This window comes from Marmota flaviventris, chromosome 1 (assembly GCF_047511675.1).
Source record: "Marmota flaviventris isolate mMarFla1 chromosome 1, mMarFla1.hap1, whole genome shotgun sequence".
In the NCBI taxonomy this organism is placed as follows: Eukaryota; Metazoa; Chordata; class Mammalia; order Rodentia; family Sciuridae; genus Marmota; species Marmota flaviventris.
In genome coordinates, this window is record NC_092498.1 from 158,018,765 (window position 1) to 158,040,450 (window position 21,686).

General features: G+C 42.4%; 2 protein-coding genes across 6 annotated transcripts in view; one reads left to right on the forward strand and one right to left on the reverse strand.

Annotated features, from left to right (window-relative positions):
• The window catches only part of Pi4ka (phosphatidylinositol 4-kinase alpha), a 128,242-nt gene that overhangs the window by 70,732 nt on the left and 35,824 nt on the right, over positions 1-21,686 (forward strand). For all 3 annotated transcript variants that reach the window (XR_011708920.1, XM_027924347.2, XM_027924346.2), the window contains exons 20-29: positions 4,381-4,489; positions 4,951-5,087; positions 5,236-5,369; positions 7,557-7,639; positions 12,551-12,621; positions 12,701-12,825; positions 15,082-15,163; positions 15,485-15,568; positions 16,988-17,077; positions 20,702-20,821. Coding sequence is in view for 2 of the 3 variants with exons in the window: in XM_027924347.2 (XP_027780148.1) it covers positions 4,381-4,489; positions 4,951-5,087; positions 5,236-5,369; positions 7,557-7,639; positions 12,551-12,621; positions 12,701-12,825; positions 15,082-15,163; positions 15,485-15,568; positions 16,988-17,077; positions 20,702-20,821 (1,035 nt within the window). In the remaining variant the exon portion in view is untranslated. The remainder of the gene's footprint in view (positions 1-4,380; positions 4,490-4,950; positions 5,088-5,235; positions 5,370-7,556; positions 7,640-12,550; positions 12,622-12,700; positions 12,826-15,081; positions 15,164-15,484; positions 15,569-16,987; positions 17,078-20,701; positions 20,822-21,686) is intronic.
• Positions 17,072-21,686, reverse strand: part of Hic2 (HIC ZBTB transcriptional repressor 2) — a 100,913-nt gene continuing 96,298 nt past the window's right edge. For all 3 annotated transcript variants that reach the window (XR_011708933.1, XR_011708934.1, XM_071618269.1), the window contains one exon: positions 17,072-17,186. The gene's annotated coding sequence lies outside the window, so the exon portion shown is untranslated. The remainder of the gene's footprint in view (positions 17,187-21,686) is intronic.

Sequence of the window (21,686 nt, forward strand, 5' to 3'; positions counted from 1 at the left end):
AAAATATTTTAAAAAATGTGAGGAAGGGCTGGTGCTGGGGTTGTGGCTCAGTGGTAGAACACTTGCCTAGCATGTGTAAGGCCCTGGGTTCAATCCTCAGCACCACATAAGGATAAATAAATAAAGGTATTGTGTCCATCTGCAAGTAAAAAGTATTTAAAAAGAAAAAAAGAAGAATGTGAGGACAAGCAGAAGGGTGCCCAGCATACAGTAGATGCTCAGTAAATGGTTGCCTTTTTCATTTCACAGAACCTGTATGTATTCACAGAAAAGGTTGGAGAGGTGACTTGGTTTTCACTTTGTGCTCTGTATACTTCTTTGCTGGAATTTCTATTCTATTAGTATGTATTACTTTTTTCTTTTTTCTGATGGTGCTGGAAATGAACTCATAGCCTTACTCATACAAGGCAAGTGCTTTACCACTGAGCCACACACAATATCCCTGCCTCTTTTATTTATTTTAGTTGTGGGGTGCTGGAGATTTAACCCAGGGGCAGTTTACCACCTTTTTTATATTTTATTTTGAGGCAGGGCTTCACTAAGTTGCTTAGACCCTCACAAAACTGCTGAGGCTAGCTTTGAATTTTCAATTCTCCTGTCTCAGCCTCCCAAGCCACTGGGATTACAGGCATGTGCCACCTTGCCCAGCTATTCTTTTTAAGTATTAATGAGTGATATTTCCTGCATATTAGCTTTCTGGTCATGTAACCCACTTTTGAAAACACTGGATTTCAACCCTTCTTAACACCTTGACGTTTTTAAATCTGTTTCCCATTTAGAGGTAACAGATGTGTGTGGTTTCAGCCTCTACCATAAAGTGGTACCATCTGTCACACATACTTCGTTGTTTTTGTCCTGCTTCAAGGTTTGCCTCATGGTCAGATATTTTTTCCAATTTCTTTTTTTTAACTGGGGTTTGAAACAGTGGCCCTTAACCACTGACCTACATCCCCAGCCCTTCTCTTTTCTTTCTTTCTTTCTTTTTTTTTAATTTTGAGACAGTCTTACTAAGTTGCTGAGACTGGTATTAAACTTGTGATCCTCTTGCCTTAGCCTGCCAAGTTGGGATTACAGGTGTGCATCATTACACCTGACTTTTCCAACATTTTTTTAATTTTTACTTTTTTAGTTGTAGATGGACACAATATCTTTATTTTTATTTATTTATTTTTATGTGGTGCTGAGGATCGAACCCAGGGCCTCATGCGTACAAGGCAAGCAAGCACTCTACCATTGAGCTATAATCCCAGCCCCTCCAATATTTTTTTTTTTTTTTAGTTGTTGATAGACCTTTATTATTTATTTATTTATTTGTACAACTTACACTCCTCCTTGGGCTGGGGTTGTGGCTCAGTGGTAGAGTGTCACCTAGCACGTGTGAGGCCCTGGGTTTGATCCTCAGCACCACATATAAATAAATAAAATAAAAATATTAAAAAAAAAAAAAAAACTTCTACTACCTCAGTCTCCTGAGTCACTGAGATTACTAAAGGCATGTTCCACCATGCCCAGTTCTAACTCCTTTCTGTCTCTTTTTTTTTTTTTTTTAAGAGAGAGTGAGAGAGAGAGAGAATTTTAATATTTATTTTTTAGTTATCGGCGGACACAACATCCTTGTTTTGTATGTGGTGCTAAGGATCGAACCCGGGCCTCACGCATGCCAGGCGAGCGCGCTACCACTTGAGCCACATCCCCAGCCCATCCTTTCTGTCTCTTGAAGCACAGGAATACTTCTCTGCACAGAGTCCTAACCAGCAACAGCTACATCATGTCTTAATCTCTAGACATGTCAAAGCACTGCTAGAGCCTTTTCTGAAACTAGCTCAGTCTTTCCTTCCTGGGAACTAGAACAGTCTTAGCTGAGATGATAACTGAGGGGCCTGGAGGAATCAGAGGACAGGGAGAACCCACAGGGCTGAAGCCCTTCTTTCTCTTACCTGTGTCAAAATTATGTTGAACTTGCCAACATCTTAAAGCCTCTGTTCCCATTAGGAGTGAAGCATTCCGGAAGCGTAATATTTTCTATTACCACCAAAGGCAAGTTCTCTTTATAAGACATTGGAAACTCTTAGTCACATAGACCTGGAAGTCCACTGTCTGAAAATCCCCTTGTGCCTTCACCATCTCTTAGGACCTCATCTTAGGTGGGCTTCTCACTGCAAAAACACTCACTTATTCTTGCAGTCACCCTTATTGGCCACTGGCTGAACTAGAAGTACCTTGTCAAAATGTCCTTTTGTGGCCAGTGTCCTGTGCAGCCCTGGGCTTCCTGTGATGACTCCTCCATTTTCTCTGTCCTCCACAGCAGCCCCCCTCAATGTTCCCTACCACCTTAATACCTTCCCAAAGTTCTCCCTGCACTGCCAGGTCTTTGCCAACTCTCCCCAAATACACAGTACCCTGGTAGCTTTCAAGGAGAGGCCAGTCCTCCCACACAGGTTGCTAGAACCCTAGACAAAAACCTGTATACTCCCTGTGATTGTAAAAGGAACATATTTATGACAGAAGTCTACAAAATACAGGCAGTGTAGCTGGACATGGTGGCCCACACCTGTAATCCCAGCACTGAGGCACGTGGATTACAAGTTCAAAGCCTGTCTCAGCACCTTAATGAGACCTCAGAAACTTAGCAAGACCTGTTTCAAAATAAAAAGCCTGGGGATAATACTTGGTGGTAAAGCACCCCTGAGTTCAATCCCTAGTACCTAGATAAATAATTAAATGGGGATGTAGCTCAGCCAGAGCATCCCTGGGTTCAAGCCTCAGTATCACACCAAAAGAAAAGAAAGAAAAAGGAACACAGATAATGTTAAAGGAAAATAGAAATTCTTGGTAACTCAGTCACCATCTGTATTAATATGTGGCTGGATTTCGCCCCTTTGTTCTATGCATATATATTTACATGTATATTTTTAATTGTATATCAATTATATATTTTGCAACTTTTCATTTGACATTGTGTTTTCTACCTATGTCACCAAATGACATTTTTTTGGAAGTATCAAGGATTGAACTCAGGGCTTTGGACATCCTAGGCCAGTACTGTGCCTCTGAGTTACATCCAGACCTTTTATATTTCAGTTTGAGACAGAGACTCCCTAAATTTCCTAGGCTGACATGGAACTTGTGATCCTTTTACCTCAGCCTCATGATTAATTGGGATTATAGGCATGTGCCAATAGACCCAGTGAAAATGTGATTTTTTTTTAATTATGCTTAGAGTATCAAACCCAAGGCCTCACACATGCCCAGTAAGCACTCTACTAATGAGTCATATCCCTCGCCTGAAATATAATTCTAAATATTCTGTTACTTATTTCAAGTACACATTAATGTTTTAATATTTATTATGCTGTTTTTTTAAATTTTTTTAGTTGGTACAATATCTTTATTTATTTTTATGTGGTGCTGAGGATCGAACCCAGTACCTTACACATGCAAGGCAAGCTGTTATAACATTGCAACATTTTTGTGCCTGTATCAGGTTGTTGTTTTGATAACTTCATAGAGATGGTATTATATAGGTGAAATATGTTTAGAGATATTTAAAATTTGATGCATATTACCAAATACTTTCCAGAGAGTGTGCCACTTTATAGTTTTACCAGCTGTGTGTGAATAAGTCCCAGTGATAAGTATCATCCATCATTTCTCTCTATTCTCTGTGTCCCTGGCCCAGACTTGACACTTGTTTGGGTAGCAAAACGTCCCTCAAAGCAGATTGATCATCATTATATAGAGATATCAGTGTCCTCTGGGGGTTCTGTGAAGACTGATCTGTTCAACTGAGCATTTTACATAAATTTAACCTTTTTATGTGACTGATGAGGTGCTCCATGCCTCACATCAGGTAAGATGCTATCTCAAATAAGGATGCAGGGAATTCACTTCCTTATAAGTGCACCAGAGCAACTTTGCTTTTACCTGTTTTATATATTAGAATTCTGCCCAAGATTACTGTTTGAAAAGTTGTGCTTTTCAAAGCTACTTGTGTTCTACCCACAAAATTCTTGCAGTTTCTCTACCACTCTTGAGGCCCTTGACCACTTTTCTAGGAACTGTGCCCCACTATGATAGTTTACCTATGTGCCTCCCAGACACATCCCCTGTGAATACAGAAATGGGGCTTTTGCCTGCCATGCCCAGTGCCTGCTGCACATTAGGTACTCAATAAACAAGTGAATGAATAAATGAACTACTGATTGATAAAATTATTGAGAAGCAGCATCAGCCACTGATTAGTGTGCCTTTTCTTACCCAGTCTGATTAGCTGAGTCTCAAGAATGCTATTGGAGAATAAATCTATGCTTGATTTTATACTTGCATGTGTTAGGGTATTATAAGCAAATAAACTTTCTCCTTCTCTTCTTGGCATATCAGCTTACCCGACGATTGCCACCCATCAAGGAAGCCAAACCTCGGTTACAGAAGCTTTTCCGGGACTTCTGGCTCTACTCTGTACTGATGGGATTTGCTGTGGAGGGATCAGGTAGGGGGTGATCTCTCTCTCCCAGAGAAGACAGATTGCGGAGTAGAAAAAATCATGAGGTCAGGCTTAACCTAATTATTAATGTGAGCATGTTCAAAATAAGTTCAAATGCAGCTATTTCTTCCTACAAGTATTTGTAAACATTATACTTCTCAGATGGAGTTTACAGTACTTGAGAATGCCACATACCTTAGGGAAAATCTTCCCAAGTTACATAGCGGCCTAATTTTGGCATTAATTACCTCAAAGGGTCCAGGACTCTAGAAACTGTCTGAGTCAGTACCACTATAGTGCTTCTTGACCCAAGAACTTTCCTTTCTTCTTTCCTTCCTTCCTTCCTTCCTCTGTCCTTCCAGTACAGAAAATCAAATTCAAGGCTTCCCCCCGCAAGGCTAGTTAAGTGCTGTAACCCCCATCTACATCCCCAGTCCTACTTCTCACTTGTATTCACTTTCTCACAGGACTCTGGCCAGAAGAGTGGTATGAGGGGGTCTGTGAAATAGCCACCAAGTCACCACTGCTCACCTTTCCCAGCAAAGAGCCACTGCGGTCAGTCCTCCAGTACAACTCAGCCATGAAAAATGACACGGTCACCCCAGTAAGGATTCTCCCTCATTTTTGCTAAAACCTCTGGAACAATTAGGGCACATCCTTTCAAAGTTCTTATGAACACATTGCCGGCCACTAGGGCCTCTTTCTCCTGGGGAGATATGCTTGTGAGTCTGTGAGAGTTTCTTTCCCTCCAGGCTGAACTAAATGAACTCAGAAGCACCATCATCAATCTGTTGGACCCTCCTCCTGAAGTTTCTGCCCTCATCAACAAGCTGGACTTTGCCATGTCTACCTATCTCTTGTCTGTGTACCGGCTGGAATACATGAGGTACACAGGTCTTCGCTTCTACACATCCACATTTGAATGAATTTTTAAATTTTGACCTTCTAGACACAGAATTTTTTTCAGCTCCTCCCAAGACATGCAAGCTTTCTAAACACAACCATCTGCTTTTCTCATGTGCCCCTCTTCATGAACACCAAAATACCATATGTTTAGAGACATCCCAGTATTTAAATTCCATTTTTATCCCCTCTCTCATAGGAATTAGGCTGCTGAGCAGTCCTAATGCTGGGAACTCAATCCTTTGATGTTGGGGGCCCCTCTGAGGAGCCAGTCCTCACTAAGCTGGTTTCCAGGAACATGGCTAAGTACAAATAGCAATGTGAATTAGGAGTGGTCCAGTTCCAAAATAGTCCTACAGTGTGTAGCCATAGCAGTCCTAACCACTATAATGACTGCTGTGATCTGATGGAGTGTTTTTGTTTTACCAGGTTCTATACTAAGTTACATGTATTGGCACACTCTCCAGAAAGCCTGTGAGGTTGGCAATATGTTATACCCATTTTGTAAATGAGGAAAATGAGACAGTAAGAAGTTAAGTAATCTCTAATGTAGATTGAAAATCCACTGAGCCTCATCCTCAGCCCTCTAAATGGTCTTTTAAGCACTGTGCCCTGCTACCTCTTGTCAGTGAATGTCAGAAGAAGCAGCCAAAAAATAACTGGAGTAAAAAAAAAAACTGATCGTACCACCGATCCCACTAGCATGTTATATAGCTCCTTCTAGTTCTTTTTCCAAATAATACATTTTCAAAAGTCAAAACAAAGGAAGCCAACCAAAACAGTGAAAGTATGGTTTCAGTGCTAGTATGCATGATTAGAAGAGATGTGTTAAGACTCCTTCAGCCTTCTGTGTTGGAAGGCAAGACTATCTCCCACCCTCCACAAGTGTGTCCCTAAAGTGTTCAGGATCCTGGGCTACCTGCAGGTCCCTAGGAGTCCTATGATAGTATGGAGAAGCAACCCAAAACCTTTTTTTCAAGAATTTGCCTTAGATTCCCAGCCACTGGTTACTGGGAAAATTTTTAAATCACAAAAGAGACAATGTGAGAAGTCAAGTTAAAGCCATGTGTGTGTGAACAACTGAGAATGCATGCACTTAAAGCCCCCTGGCCCGCCCTGAAGAAACTTACCTTTCGAAAGACTGATGTGGAGGCTGATGGTTGCACATCACAAACCCTACTAAGTGAATCCTCCAGAACTCTGAAAGGCTCATCAAAGCAGCCATGGTTCAAGCTCACACATTTCTTTTATTTTTTTCCTTTTCCCCAAAGATTAAAGATATTTTTTACTGTAAATGTCAAAATGTGGGCCGGGGAGGTAGCTCAGTGGTAGAGTGCTTTATACCTAGCATGCTCAAGGTCCTGGGTTCAAAATCCAGCACTGCAAAATTAAAAGCAAAAACGTCAGGGCCAGGATGTATTTCAGTGGCAAAATACTTGCCTAGCATGCATAAGATCCTAGTTTGATCCCCAGAACTGGAAGAAAATATATAAATAAAATGTCCACAGCACATGAAATTTAAAAAGGGGTGTAACCCTTGGGAATAGTACAAAAAGATGCAAAAAGTGAAGAAATACAGGTCTTACTTACCTAGCTATGAGCCCCTCATTCCTGCTGTTAATTGTCCTATTTTTTCCATCTAGAAATCTTCTCACCATAGGCAAACGTGTATATCCTACACATGTACACACATAGACACACCTTCAGGAAACCTGTCAGAGAAATTGTGCTCTACCTATTTCCCCGTATCTTCCTTTTTTCACTTATTAGTATATCTTGGATCTTTTTTCTGTAACAGCACATGACAGCTGCCTCTTATCTTGGTGGCTATGTTATGTGACATTGAATGGGTAAACTTTGGCTTATCTGACTGGTCTCCTATTGATGGGCATTTAGACTGTTTCTGTTTGGGGTAATGCAGTCAGCACTGTTGCTGAGAATCCTTGTGCACCTAACTCTTAAGATATGTAGCTAGTAATGGGGCTGCTGGGTTGAAAAATTTGAGAGCATTACATATCACCCTCCAGAAAATCCAAGTCATTGTTTGCCCCTATAAATGTTAGAGAGTTTCTGTTTCTCGCAGCCGTACCAGTCTGAGGAATGTTAACATCTCTGATAGGGAGAGCCTAGATTTTTTTCAAAATTTATTTAAAGCTGTTCTCCTTGTTAGGGTACTACGTTCAACAGATCCTGATCGCTTCCAGGTAATGTTCTGCTACTTTGAGGATAAAGCTATTCAGAAAGACAAATCTGGTAAGCTTATTATTATGATACTCCCATGATGACTTGAACTTTAATAGGATAAAAGGGCTACTACTGCCTGTTTTCTGTCAACACAGAGGAAAATTTTATCAAGTTACAAACTACATTGGAAAGATCAGCGTAGAGCATGTAACCTTAAAAAACATATCTTTCCAGGTCTGCCACTGTTGCAAGGAGACCAAAAAACAGAAGGAGCCCACCATATATGTTCAAGTGTGCTCCAGCACCCAGATTTTTATCCTTAATATTATCTTCTGTATAAAGAACCAAGACTCCTTGAACAGTCATCAGTGGACCTGGAGCATCTTACTGTTGCCAGAGAGCAGTCATACTTTTTAATTGTCAGGAGGAGGCTAAGAGGACCAAGGAACCAATTTAAAGGGACTCCTAATGGACAAATTATAATAATTCAAACACAAGTACAGTATTTTTTTTTTTGCTTAATTGAAACAAGTTTAGATTATGAAAGGTATGAGTTCAACATACAAGAATGCATAATTACAAAAGAAGGGTGAATACACTGGGAGATATATATATAAAATTGTTATGCTATGTTTTTTAGAGAATAATAAAGAGGGGGAAAGACTGTACATGTTCAGTAAAGATGTAATATTTCCCCCGTCTTTTTTTTTTGTACTTGGGATTAAATGCGGGAGCACTTTACCCCTGAGCTGCATCCCCAGCTCTTTTTATTTTTTGAGACATGAATCTTACTAAGACTGGACTCAAACTTACTATCCTCCTGCCTCAGCCTTCTGAATTACTGGGATTATAGGCATGTAGATTCATGCCCAGCTTTCCAAATTATTTTTTGTCTTTTTTTTGTGTGTGTGTGTTTGTGTGTGTGTGTGGTGCTGGGGAACCAGGGCCTTGTGCATGCAAGGCAAGCACTCTACCAACGGAGCTGTATCTCCAGCCCCCAAATTCATTTTGATCTACACTTAGTTGATTCCTCAGATATGGAATCCACAGAAACAGGGCCAGTTATACATAATGCTTATTTCTTCCAGTAAGGCTTTGTGAGGTGGAAGCATGGAGTTGTTTCTGCTTCTTTTCACATAAACAAGAAAGAAGAAACACCAGGAAAGAGCCTCACAGTCCAGGAAAAGGTTCAGCACCAGCAATAGGAAGACTACTCCGTCCTGGTCTCAAGAGAGTAACTAGGTCGACAGAGTGGACAGTAGATGATGAACAGAAAAGTCGCACAGAATAGCCAGTCAAAGATGCTCTGTGAGTCAGGGCTCCAGAGAGAGTTGGCTGCAGACATAGCCATTGTATTGAGGGTCTTCACATCTTCATATCCCTACTGATTAGGAAGAACCCCCATTTGGGGCAGCCTTCAGGCCAGATAGGAAGACCATACTTGATAAGCTATGCCCAGGCAGAATCTGCATCATTTCTTGGAACATTTCAGTGTTAAAAAAATCAGTATGAAAAAAGCCTCATGATTCAACATGTCCTCAAACCCTGAGTGTACAGAAGGCCTCAGCTATTAAAAGTTCCAGCCAAGAGAACTGAACTCGTAGGAAGTCAGAAAAATAGTAAAGTCTATGAAAGCATGAAAATATTAGTTACCAAAATCCCTAGTAAGGCAAACCCAACATAGAACTAGGAATAAAAAGAAGAGAGAAAACTGGAAGGGGGCACAAAGGAACTCTCTGGACCAATAGAAATATTCTATGTCTTGTTTGAGTTGCATAAATGTATACAGTGGTTTAAAATGTCATCAAATTGAGCACATAAGATCTATAAAATTTATTATATGCCAGTTATACCTCCCATTTTAAAATTGTATTAAATAGAGTTTTGCAGAAGTTTATTTAAGATGGGAGGGGAAATAAAAGAAGAGACATTAAAATTGAGTCAGCAAAGAAAAAAGTTTGTATAGAATAAGGACTTTTTGACCAGTTTTAGTACAAGAGCACTGATGAGACTAATATAAAAGAAGTTTTAAAACGTTAGGGTTCTTTCTGCTTCCTGGTGCCTAAGCTGAGCAGTTTTCCTGATCTTAAGAGACTGACTAGGTAGACAGTGTACCACATGCTTCTGCCATCGAGTTTGGCCTTGTGCCATGACGTTTTTGGCCTTACCTGAGGCCCGAAGTGACATGATCAACCAACCATGGACTGAAATTTCTAAAACCAGGAGCCAAAATAAACATTCCTTCCTTTAAAATAAATAAATAAATACTTGGCAACTTTGCAAGGTCCTAAGCAATTTATTGAGACTCTGTCTCTAAAAAAAAGTTGGGAGAGGGGCTGGGGATGGATCTCAGTGGTAAAGCATCCCTGTATTCAATCCCTAGTACAAAAAATAAAAAATAAAAATAAATAAATATAAAAATTTAACAGATGCTAAAATATTGGACTTATGTTTTAAGTAAATATTTAGAATCATTTAATTAAATTTGGTAGAATACATAAATCTTGATTAATTGTGTGGCTAAATTTTTTGAGGGATATTGATTGATAAACTCCTAAGATTAACAAATTTAATATTAATAAAATACAAGTAGTAGTAAGCAGTCCTTTCCATGCCAAAAGCCATTGGGACATTGGTGGATCCATCAATTTGTTCTTGCCAATGGAAAAATCATTCCCAGATACTTCTAGTACTATTTTTGTCCTTTTTTGGAAAATAAATGCTTGAAGAAATGTTTTAAAAAATCACCCCAGGGTCATGTAAAACTTTCATGCATTGAGTCTTTTGCAGAGCACTTCACACTGCTACTCAGCAGAATCAGGAAATCAGGTGTGTGAATTTGTTTTTGCAGCTGGGAGCCAGTAGAGTTAGCCAGGAAAGATGATGGAAGGATTCTAGAAGCTCCCTCTGCTGGCAGTATAGGAAGGATTAGAGGTCTCAGGTGGAAAATGGAAGCAGGCAGTTTCTACCAAGGAAGCTTTTTCCAGGAGAGCCATAGAGCACAGGAGGTGGGTGGGCATGCTCAGAGGGTCTCACATACATGTCTCAGGAACACTTGGGCCTGGGACACCATCAGCCACTGGCTGATTCATTCCTCTCATTCATCTACCCAGTATCCATTTGTGTAGCAGCTATTTTGTTCTAAATTCTGTGTTAGACAGTTGGCTTATCTTGATTCTAGGAGAGGGAATAAGCAACCAAAAAATTGGAAGTGCCAACTCTTAAAAGACCTCAGAACCTGGCATATTTTGCGAGCCTCCTGGAGAATATTTACAGACAGAATCAGATCCCTTTCTGAAGCTGGATGTCTTGCTTGCCCTTCTCTCCAGGCTCTTTTCTTCTATTGCTATGTCATTCTGAGGAAATTAAATGACACTGAAAATGATTTGCTCTTCACAGATGCTCTCCATTTTTGCAGTACACTGTTCCACATGATTTCCACATGAACCAAATTGATTGTTTTGGTTCTTAATAATTAGTTAAGCCAATAAGGGTGCAGCTGTTGAATTTACTCCCATCTTCCTTTTCTTTCCTAAGAGATAGAAAGGAATTGTCTTTGGAGATATGTATTATTCATGAATTTTCAGAACTAATCAGGAGAGAGGGTATTTGAAACATCTAGCTGCCCCCCTAAAGGGGAGGGCTTCTACCTCTTTTCTGTATAAACCAAACCTCTGTGTACACAAGGCCAGGACTCTGCTTACATATCTCCCAGATGCCTAGTTAATCAGTACACTAGTAATCTGGCGCTAACTGTAGGGACAAGAAGGAGGGTGACTTTAAAGTAAAAGTCTTATTAATATTACCTCATGATTTTGATTGACATCTGATCACTACTAAAAAGTAGAAGAAATGAGGGAAAGGAAAATCCCCATGATATCCACAGTAATTACAGGCTGAATCCACTGAGGGATAGTAAAATTAGTGGGCAAATATTTAAAGAAAAATTAGGTACTTGCATAATTTCAAAGTATCCCCCAGATGTATACCAATTGCTATGGTGATTTTATCTCTCATCCACAAATTTTCAGAAGGTGGCACTTAATTCCTCAATCCTAATATGAGTTTGGTGACTCTTTGGTGGTACAGATTGAGGACTGAACCCAGAAGCACTCTATATTGAGCCACATCCCCAGCCATTTTTACTTTTTTTTTTTTTTTTTCCTTTTTTTAAGACAGGGTCTCACTAAATTGCTGATGCTGGCCTCAAACATATGGTCCTCATAACTCAGCCTCCTGAGTTGCTGGGATTATAGGCATGTGCCACTATACCTGATCTCTGGTGGTGACTCTCTTCTAGAGTTTAGAAAGGGAAAAAAGAGTCAACCCAGACTAAGTGATTGAGGTTAACTTCAACAGTGATAAGAGATATAGATATATATGGATATAATGTGACAAGAACAACATATCACCACTGTGGTATTATCCCCCAAATCCTAGTCTAATCTTGAGCAAGCATCAGACAACTAAATTGAGGGACCTTCTGCAAGATTACCTGTACCTTCAAAAGTGTCAAGACAGCAGAGTGTGGAGGTGCATACCTGTAATCCCAGCGGCTCAGAAGGCTGGGGCAGGAGGATCCATAAGTTCAAAGCCAAGTGTCAAGTTATAAAGTTCAAGGACAGACTAAAGAATCAACACATTCTAAAAGAGACTAGGAGATATGATGAGCGTATACCACATGTTTCCAGGCTTGGATTCTGGAATAGAAAAGGGACGAATGGGAGAATTCAGAAAGTACAGATAAAGTCTAAAGTTGAGGTAGTAGCATTCTATCAGTGTCAGTCTCTTAGTTTTGACAAAGGCATCCTAATTACATAATACATGTTAATATCTGGGGAAGTTGGTGAACAATGAGTACATGGGAACTCTGCAATTATCTGTAAGTCTAAAATAATTTTAAACGAAAATGTTTGGAAATAGCCAGGATTGGTCCCTTTCTGTGGCTCCACTTGATCCATGGAAACCTTCTCATTTCAGGGATGATGCAGTGTGTAATTGCTGTTGCAGACAAAGTGTTTGATGCCTTCTTGAACATGATGGCAGATAAAGTAAGTCTCAGCAAAGTGCAAGCATATGCCTGCTGGAAGCACACAGGTGTGCTATTGTACCTGTCTCTTTTGACTCTAGGCCAAGACAAAAGAAAATGAAGAGGAACTGGAGCGGCATGCTCAGTTTCTGCTGGTGAATTTCAACCACATTCACAAGAGGATAAGGAGGGTGGCTGACAAGTACCTGTCTGGTCTGGTGGATAAGTAAGTTCTATTTCCTACTAATGCTTTGTGTATATGTGTGTAAATGTTTGAGATTTGAAATGCAGGGGAAAATCATCCATACATTATCCATCCAGAAAACAATGGTGCCAGAAGGAAACTTCTCACAGGTGATGCAAATTTCACCAGAATGTCAGGGAGTTTGCTATGGCCTGAATTTTAGTTTGGAAACCTCTGTTCATTCTGAACTATAGATGTTATTTACAGTACCTCTGTTGCTAATCAAGTGCTCACATCCCTGTGTCTCTGTATCCCACTCCCCCTACCATCTCTTATCCCAAGGTCATAGGTCCTCAAGTAGAAGCAGTATCCTATGGGATTCTCAGAAACAAAAGTCCACACTGGCCCTTTCCTACTATTTGTGCCGAGAGCCAATACAGACCCTCTTGGGACATATCTGCATATAGACAAGTTGGGCTTGGTCAGTGTCTCTGAAGTTTGTAAGCAAGAGGCAGTACACCCACAGTGAGCCTGCCTACAGCTATGTCAAGGGGTTCTGGAGCCTTCCACAGATATGCCAAGTGCCTGCCTGGTCCAGGCAGCTATGCCATCTAAGGGTGGGTCAGGAGCTTCCAGAGGTCATGAGAGCAAGTCTAGCATCCATGTGGCATGTCAGTACCAGGCCTCTTGAGCATTGAGCCATAAATGACTTATAGCAACCCAAAGGTACTCTTCTTCCAGCCCTAGGGCCACCAGAGCCCATGACTTATCACTTTCAGGAGTAAGCAGTAGCTTCTGTCTACTCCAGGTATCATTCAGAATCTTCGTGTTTTTTTTGTTTGTTTGTTTTGTTTTTGTTTTTTGTTTTTGTGTGTGTGTGCCATGATGTAAGAAATATTGGGAATCCCTGGTTAAAAATTAGGAGAATTAGCCAGACATGGTGGCATGAGCCTGTAATCCCAGTGACTCAGGAGGCTGAAATAGGAGGACTATAAGTTTAAAGCCAGTCTCAGCATCTTAGCAAAGCCCTAAGCAATTTAGTGGCACTCTGTCTCAAAAAATAAAAAAGGTCTGGTAAAACACCTCTAGGTTCAATCCCCAGTACCAAAAAATTTTAAGAAAGAGAGGGAGAGGGAAAGAAAGAAAGTGACCCTCCTAGCTCCAAGGCGCCTTGCGCGCTCACACCGAGCGCGGATTCGCCTGTTTCCGCCTGGACATGTCTGGGGCTCCGGGCACTCAGTCGCCCTCCGTAGCCGGCTCCCCCCGCCGCCCCCCTGCCGCTCCGGGTAGCCGTTCTCCCCCTTCTCCGCCTGCCTCTCTGAAACTTTTTTTTTTTGCAGCCAGGTCAGCGGCTGTGGGGAGCGGACAGCAGGCCTCCCTTGGGGGGCGGGGGGGGGGGGGGGGGGGCGGGCAGGCGGCCGGGACAGCCGAGGCCGCTCGGGGATGGAGGGATGCCCAGGGGGCACGCCGTGCCCTGCCTGTTTCAATGTGGCAGCTGGGGGCTCCCTGTCCAAGCAGTCCGAGTTATGCAAAAAAAAAAAAAAAAGAAAGAAAAAAAAACCGACCCCCTCCTACCCCCCCTGCGGCCCCTCCCTCCCTCCCTCCCCCATCCCATCGCCACCCTCACCCTCACCCTCCTCCTCCTCCTCCTCCTCATCTGCCCCTTGCCATATTTTGCAGCCTGTTGCGGAGCTCACAATGAACCCATCTGAGGAGGGGGAATGGGGCTGGAGTTGAGAGGGTCTCAGGAGGGGAGGAGACCAGGAGGCGGTCGGGGAGCGCGGGAGCTCAGTACCCGCCCCCTGGAAAAAAAAAAAAAAGGCTTCAAATATCCCCTGCTGCACACACAATAAATAAATAAATAAATAAATATTAATGGCTCAAAAAAAAAAAAAAAGAAAGAAAGTGAAATGGGGGGTAGAGGGGGGAGAGGAAGAGTGAGAGGGAGATAGGAAGGGAGGGAGGGATTGCTTTGGGGGAGAGGGGGTGTGGCCTCGCTAGGGTAACACCAATATGGTTGATCATTGTCAGGGTTGGAGCAGACCACCTAGGGCATGTCTGACATTGAAGAATGGGACTGGAAAGCATATCTGACCAGGCATTGCCTACCTTAATGTAGAGGACCTTCAGGAGCTGGTGCCCTGCCTCAGAGGTCTTCTGAGACCCCCACCTCAGCAACCAACAGAAGGTGTAGCTTGTGCTGGTGCAGGGGAAAGTGACAGATGTGCCCCCCTCCTAGACAGTGCAGACTCCTGGGAGGCTCAGTTCCTGGACCCTGAGAGTCTATTCTTGATACAGGTTTCCCCATTTGCTCTGGAGCGGGACCGTGCTAAAGACCATGCTGGACATCCTACAGACCCTCTCGCTGTCACTGAGTGCTGTGAGTGTCCCTGGATGACCCTAGTGACCTGGGGCTGGCTGACACTCCTACCATCTATTCTGTGTTGTGGCCTGCCCCTCCAATTTGATGTGCTTCAACCTATTTAATGCTTCAAGGGGCAAATTTACAGTGGCAGAAAGTAAGGATTGCCCACATCCCACTCTGTTGTTTCCAAGTAAACTGCAGCAAGTCTGAAAGCCCTTCATAGATTGGACATGTTGTGGGAACGTGTGGCAAACATGCTGTTGCCTCAAGTCAGAAGCTTGGCAGTGGCAACCTGAGGAAAGCAGATTCAAAAAGGGAATCTTGCTGTGCTTACAGGATATTCATAAGGACCAACCTTACTATGACATCCCTGACGCCCCCTATCGGATCACAGTTCCTGACACATACGAAGCCCGAGAGGTAGGTCTCACTTGCACTTCTTGGTGCAGGTTTCCACATTTGCTCAAGCCAGACCGTGTTAAAGACCATTCCAGACATCCTGCAGACCCTCTTGGTGTCATTGAGTGCTGTGAGTGCCCACCAGTGACTCTAGTGAGCTGGGGCTGGCTGACATACATGCCATCTATCCTGTGTTATAGCATGCCCTGCTGTCATGTCTCAGCGTAATTTATGCTTTGAGTGGCAAATTCATGACAGTGGGAGGGGTCCTCCCTGCAATAAGGACTACTTTCACAACCATCTCATTTATGCTTAACATACATTAGGTCCTCAAGTCCCCAGCAATTAAAGGCATGAGTAGTCCTGACCCCATCACCTGGGGAAGACACTAAGCAATGCCGGGGTTCCGTTGCAGGGAAGGCAGGTGACTCACCTGAGCCTTATCTGTCTTACAGTCCTGCCATCCAGCCACCCTGACTCTCAGCTGTGCTCTTGCTTTAAATGCCAAAGAGGTTTCCATCTACAGTTTACAGCCTTTCAAATTTGCATTGAGCAAATGTGATTTTTAGACCAGTTCACTTTTCTGAGGCATACTGCCTTTTTGTTGTTGTGATGGAATGACATAGCTTTGGCATTGTTATACAGTGGGCAAATAGGCAGGATTAATAGCTCCAAATGAGGAGGATGTACTAAGTGTCTCCTGTCCCTGACTCAGTCTAACTTGGATCCTCTACTGTGGCAGGACTGAAGCTCAGCTCAGCCCTGTGTTCCTCCAGTCCTAATTCAGGCCTCTTAGCCAGACCAGCTGTCAATGTAGAGTTTCTCTCATCGCACCCATGAGGATTTTTGCCACCTGGAGCCTGCCTTTCTCTTTAGTCACTGAGTCAGGACATGTTGCACAATTGCCCTATGATGTGCAATTTGTATAGGTTCTGCCACACAGCCTTACAGAATAACAGACCATTCTGTGCAGAATTCTGTCCCCTGGAGTCTTGATGTTAGAACATGATCACTGCTAGGGCTATAGCCAAGATTGGATGCTTAAACAACAAAAATTTATTTTCTCACAACTTTGAGGCTGGAAGTCTAAGATCAGGGTATTAGCAGCGGTGGTTTCTTCTGAGGCCTCTCTTCTCGGCATGTAGATGGCTGCCTTCTCACTTTGTTCTCTCACAGTCTTCCTTCGGTGGGCACATAACCCTAATGTTTCTGTGAGTCCAGATTTCCTCTTCTTATAAGGATACCAGCCATATTGGATTAGGGTGCACCCATATTGTCTTTTATTTTAATTCCCTCTTTAAAAGTCCCAATCCAAAATACTGAGGCTTAAGACTTCAGCATGAGATTTTGAGGAATGCACAGTTCAACCCAAGACAGCCACTACAACAGCCCAGATAAGCTGATTTCAGGTTGTTGAAAATCAGTCTCACCCATTTCCAGAGCATCGTGAAGGACTTCGCTGCACGCTGTGGAATGATCCTTCAGGAAGCCATGAAGTGGGCACCGACAGTCACCAAGTCCCACCTACAGGTACTTTCTTGAAATCATCAAAAAGCAATCTCGAGGACTGGGATTGTGACTCAGTGGTAGAGCACTTGCCTGATATGTATGAGGCACTGGGTTCAATTCTCAGCACCAACTATAAGAAAATGAATAAAATAAAGGTCTATCAACAACTAAAAGAAAATATTTAAAAAAAAAAAAAGCAATCTTGGGGCTGGGGTTGTAGCTCAGAGGTAGAGCGCTTCGCCTAGCATGTGCGAGGCCATGGGTTCGATCCTCAGCACCACATAACAATAAATAAAATAAAAATAAGGTATTGAGTCCAACTGCAACTAAAAATATGTAAATATTAAAAAAAAAAAAAAAAAAAAAGCAATCTTGAAGCATAGTGCAGTATCACTTGCCTGTAATTCCAGCTATTCAAAAGTCTGAGGTGGGAGAATTGCAAGTTCTAGGCCAGCCTGGGCAATTTAGGGAGCCCTTGTCTCAAAATAAAATTTAAAAATGGGTGGTGTGGGGCTGGAGTTGTGGTGCAGTGGTAGAGCACTTGCCTAGCCATCTGTGAGATACTGGGTCTGATTCTCAGCATTGCATATAAATAAATAAAATAAAGGTCCATCATCAACTAATAAAAATATTTTTTAAAAAAATGGGTGGTGGGGCTAGGGTTGTAGCTCAGTGGTAGAGCACTTGCCTAGTATGTTGAGGCACCATATATAAATAAATAAAGGTCCATTGACAACTAAAAAATTATTTTTTAAGCCAGGCATGGTGGCACTCGCCTGTAATCCCAGTGGCTTGGGAGGCTGAGACAGGAGGATCGCGTTCAAAGCCAGCCTCAGCAACAGTGAGGCACTAAGCAACTCAGCAAGACCCTATCTTTAAATAAAATATAAAAATAGGGCTGTGGATGTGGCTCAGTGGTCGAGTCCCCCCTGGTGTACGCGCGCGCGTGCACACACACACACACAATTTTTTTAATGAATGGGGAAGTAGCTCATAAGTAAAGTGCTTTCCTAGCATGTATAAGGCCCTGGGTTCAGTTTCCAGTTCTATGTATTAAAAGACAAATCTCAATAAGCTCCTTTGAGCCATCCAAAGAGCTTTTACACACAGAGAACTCAAAATACAAATAGTACTAGTGTGAATAAACAGAGACCAAAAACATTAGTATAGAGATCGAAAATAGTAGACCCTCAGGGGCTGCTCTGTTAGGAGCATCTTTTGGGGTTGGCATGCTGGTCAGTGCAAGAGGAGGGCAGGTGGCCATCCGATGAGCAGTCCCTGACCACTCACATCAGGTGTGGCAGGACTTCAGGCTCCTTACTAGATGCTTGGGGGCAATGTGATGGGTGGAGGAGGTTTCCAAGAGACAGCGTGTCTGAGAGCTGAGTGCATTGTGTGCATCAATGCAGAGCCTTAATTTAAAGCTGATGAGCAGAGGCAGACTGGGGGATATGTATCCCAGTAAAGTTATTTTCTAGAAATAAAAAGAAAAAAAAAAAAAAAGCTCCAGTCTGCACAAAGGTACATATGAGTTTTTTCAACAAAAGCACTGGCTTGTCATTGTGAGTGAATGGGAGGTGAGCCATTTTTCTAGCGACAGGCAGACCCAGAACAAAAATATCACAGTATATGAGAGGAAATAATTGCCATAAAAGGGGTTAAAGATTAAAAAAAAAAAAAAAAAAAAAAAAGCCACTAAAAGAAATCTAGGTTAGCAAAAGGCAGGTGTGAAATTGACTTAAGTAGCATTTTTTCAGAGTGAAGCCAGTTAAAAAAATGCTTTGAGGCATGGAATCTAAGAAGGCAGTGCAGCTGGCTCCAGGAATCCTAGAGGCTATTTGGAAATCTACTGGTAAGAACCAGTTCCTAAGGTTGTTGTTAAGTTCCTTCTTCCACAAAAAGGTTGAGCAACAAGGATTGAGATATAGGAGGAGCAAGATCAGGTGGACACATTTGGAACAAACACACAGGCTAAGCTGGACAATTCCAGCTAAGCTAAGCTAGCCTACCATTTGATGCCTTGTAACTTCTGAATTTGCACACTAGAATTCTCCAGATAATGGTAGTTTCTCAAACTTACTGTTTGGGAAATGTCTGATTCCTTTATTTCATGTAGAAGAAACATCCTCAGCTCCAAAGGAAGTGATTTTAAAAGGGGAGGAACCCTTTGATGCCTAAAAAGGTTTCGGTGGGCAAAAAGTCAATAGACCTTTTCATTTTCCCTTGCATTTCTCAGGCAGGCCTAAACTAATAAGGAAGTAGAAAATGACAAGTTTTGAAATGATATTTTTTACCAGACATCCCCCTGGCATCCTTCCTTTCACTTTTCTCCAGCAATCCACCCCAGCCTCACTACCTCTCTCCTGCCCCCAGCTTTAGCCTTCCCAAGACTGCCCTCCTCAATTCTGGTCCAGTTTTTGTTGTTGTTTTGTTTTGGGGTTTTTTTTGTTTTGTTTGTTTTTTTTGTTGTTGTTGTTGTTTGTTTGTTTTTGGTACAGGGAGTTAAATCCAGGGGCACTTTACTACTGAGCCATATCCCCAGCCCTTTTTAAATATATATATATATATATAGTTGTGGATGATCTTTTTATTATTTATTTATTTATTTATTTATTTATGCATGCATGCATGCATGCATGGTGCTCAGAATCTAACCCAGTGCCTCACACATGCTAGGCAAGTGTTCTACCACTGAGCCACATCCCCAGCCCTTTTTTATATTTTATTTAGAGACAGGGTCTTGCTGAGTTGCTTAGGTCCCCACTAAGTTGCTGAAGCTGGCTTTAAACTTGTGATCCTCCTGCCTCAGCCTCCCAAGTCACTGGGATTAGAATCTGATCTGTTTTTGTTTGTTTGTTTGTTTGTTTGTTTTTCTGATCTGGTTTTTATAGCAAACTTAATGTACTTTCTTTTTAAATTTGATCATTAAGTCATTCCCCATCATTATGGGGTCCATGGATGCTTTTTGTTTTTCCAGGAGCTCCCAGCACCATTGGTACAATTTTGTGTATACATGCTCATGTGCATACTTCTATGGGGATTTATGTGGTTTACCCTAAACTCCTGTGCCTTGTCCAGGGGTCCCCTGTGACCTTGCCAATTTCTGGCCAGGCTTGCCTCTTGCTTCCTTACCTCTTTTACTTGATGCTCCTATGGTGCTGAACCCATGTGGACCCTAGAGCAGGAGGCCTTCCTCCCACCTCTTTGTTCTGTCCCATGTCCTTTTGCCTCAGTGCCCCTTCAGCTTATCATTCAGGTGGGCTCAGGTATTTATTCTGGGCTCCTCTATCCATCACACCTGCCCTTTGGCAGCCATGGTGCTATAGCAGAACAGAGGTCCCCACATGGACTCCATATCATATTGCCTGCACATTGACAGTAGGACTGAGGCTATGTGGCCAAGAGGCTGGCATAGCATTTGGCAAATAGCAGAGGCTTAGCAAGAAACATGTGACCTCTCATATTGTCTGTGTGACACCACACCTATGGTGTGACAGCCATTCTGGGAATTGGGCCTTCTCCTCATTTATAGACAAGCAGTAGCTAGTCAGAGGAGGGTTTGGCTTTACTGATGGTCCCACAGTAAGACTTACAATGATTTGTTTTCCCCTTTAAGTGAAATAACATGTTGTCTTCTTATTTCAGGAATATCTGAACAAACATCAGAACTGGGTGTCAGGACTATCCCAGCACACTGGGCTGGCTATGGCCACTGAAAGCATCCTTCACTTTGCTGGCTATAACAAGCAGAACACAACTCTTGGGGTATGTGTATGCCTCCTATGAAGCAGTGACCCCCTTAAATCATGGAAGCAGCATTATAGTGGGAAAGGACTCAAGCTTATGGGTAGCTTTTATGAAAGGCCCCTTGTCATCCATAGCCTATACTACCTATGGTGAGTCTGTTGACTAAGAGTAATTGGGTGGTACCCAGATTCAATCCTAGGTTCAATCCCCAGTACCACCAAAATAATAATAATAATAATAATCTTTGCCCTTTTAAAGTTAGATGTAAGCTAGGTTTTCCCCTCTCTGTTGCTAAATAGGAAAGGATACCTGGTGTTATGTGTCTAATTGTTAGTTGTGCTCCATATCCTGACTAAAGTGCCCCAGCTTAATGTCAAGTGCAAGAGACTGCTGCCTCTGCCCAACACATCACACAGTACTGCAAGGGAGGGGCCATCTCAGAAGCAGGATTTCAGGCCTGCAGAACTAGAGAACTGAGTCAGGAAACCTCTTCAGAGCCCTCCTACAGCACTTCTCAGGGTCCACTTTTCTGTCCTCTAGCAGACTGAGGTGGAGTATGCTGGGCACCTGGGGACAGATGGGAGCAATTTTGGAAGGGAGAAAGCTAGCGTGTACTTTGACCATTTGCTGCAGGGGCTTTGTATATCTTATTATCCCCATAAGAGCCTTTTGAGAAGGGCATGATTATCCCCTTTTCAGGGGAGCACATCCAAGTTCAGATATATTAAGTGACTTCCCCCAAAGTCTCACAGCTGGTCATTGTCATGCCAGGTTTGAATACAGGCCTGCTTGATACCAAAGGCCAAAATGTCTCCAAAAAATGTAAAGCACTTTTATGATTAAATAAGAACCATTTAATTTTGTTTTTGCTTGTGTTTTAGTT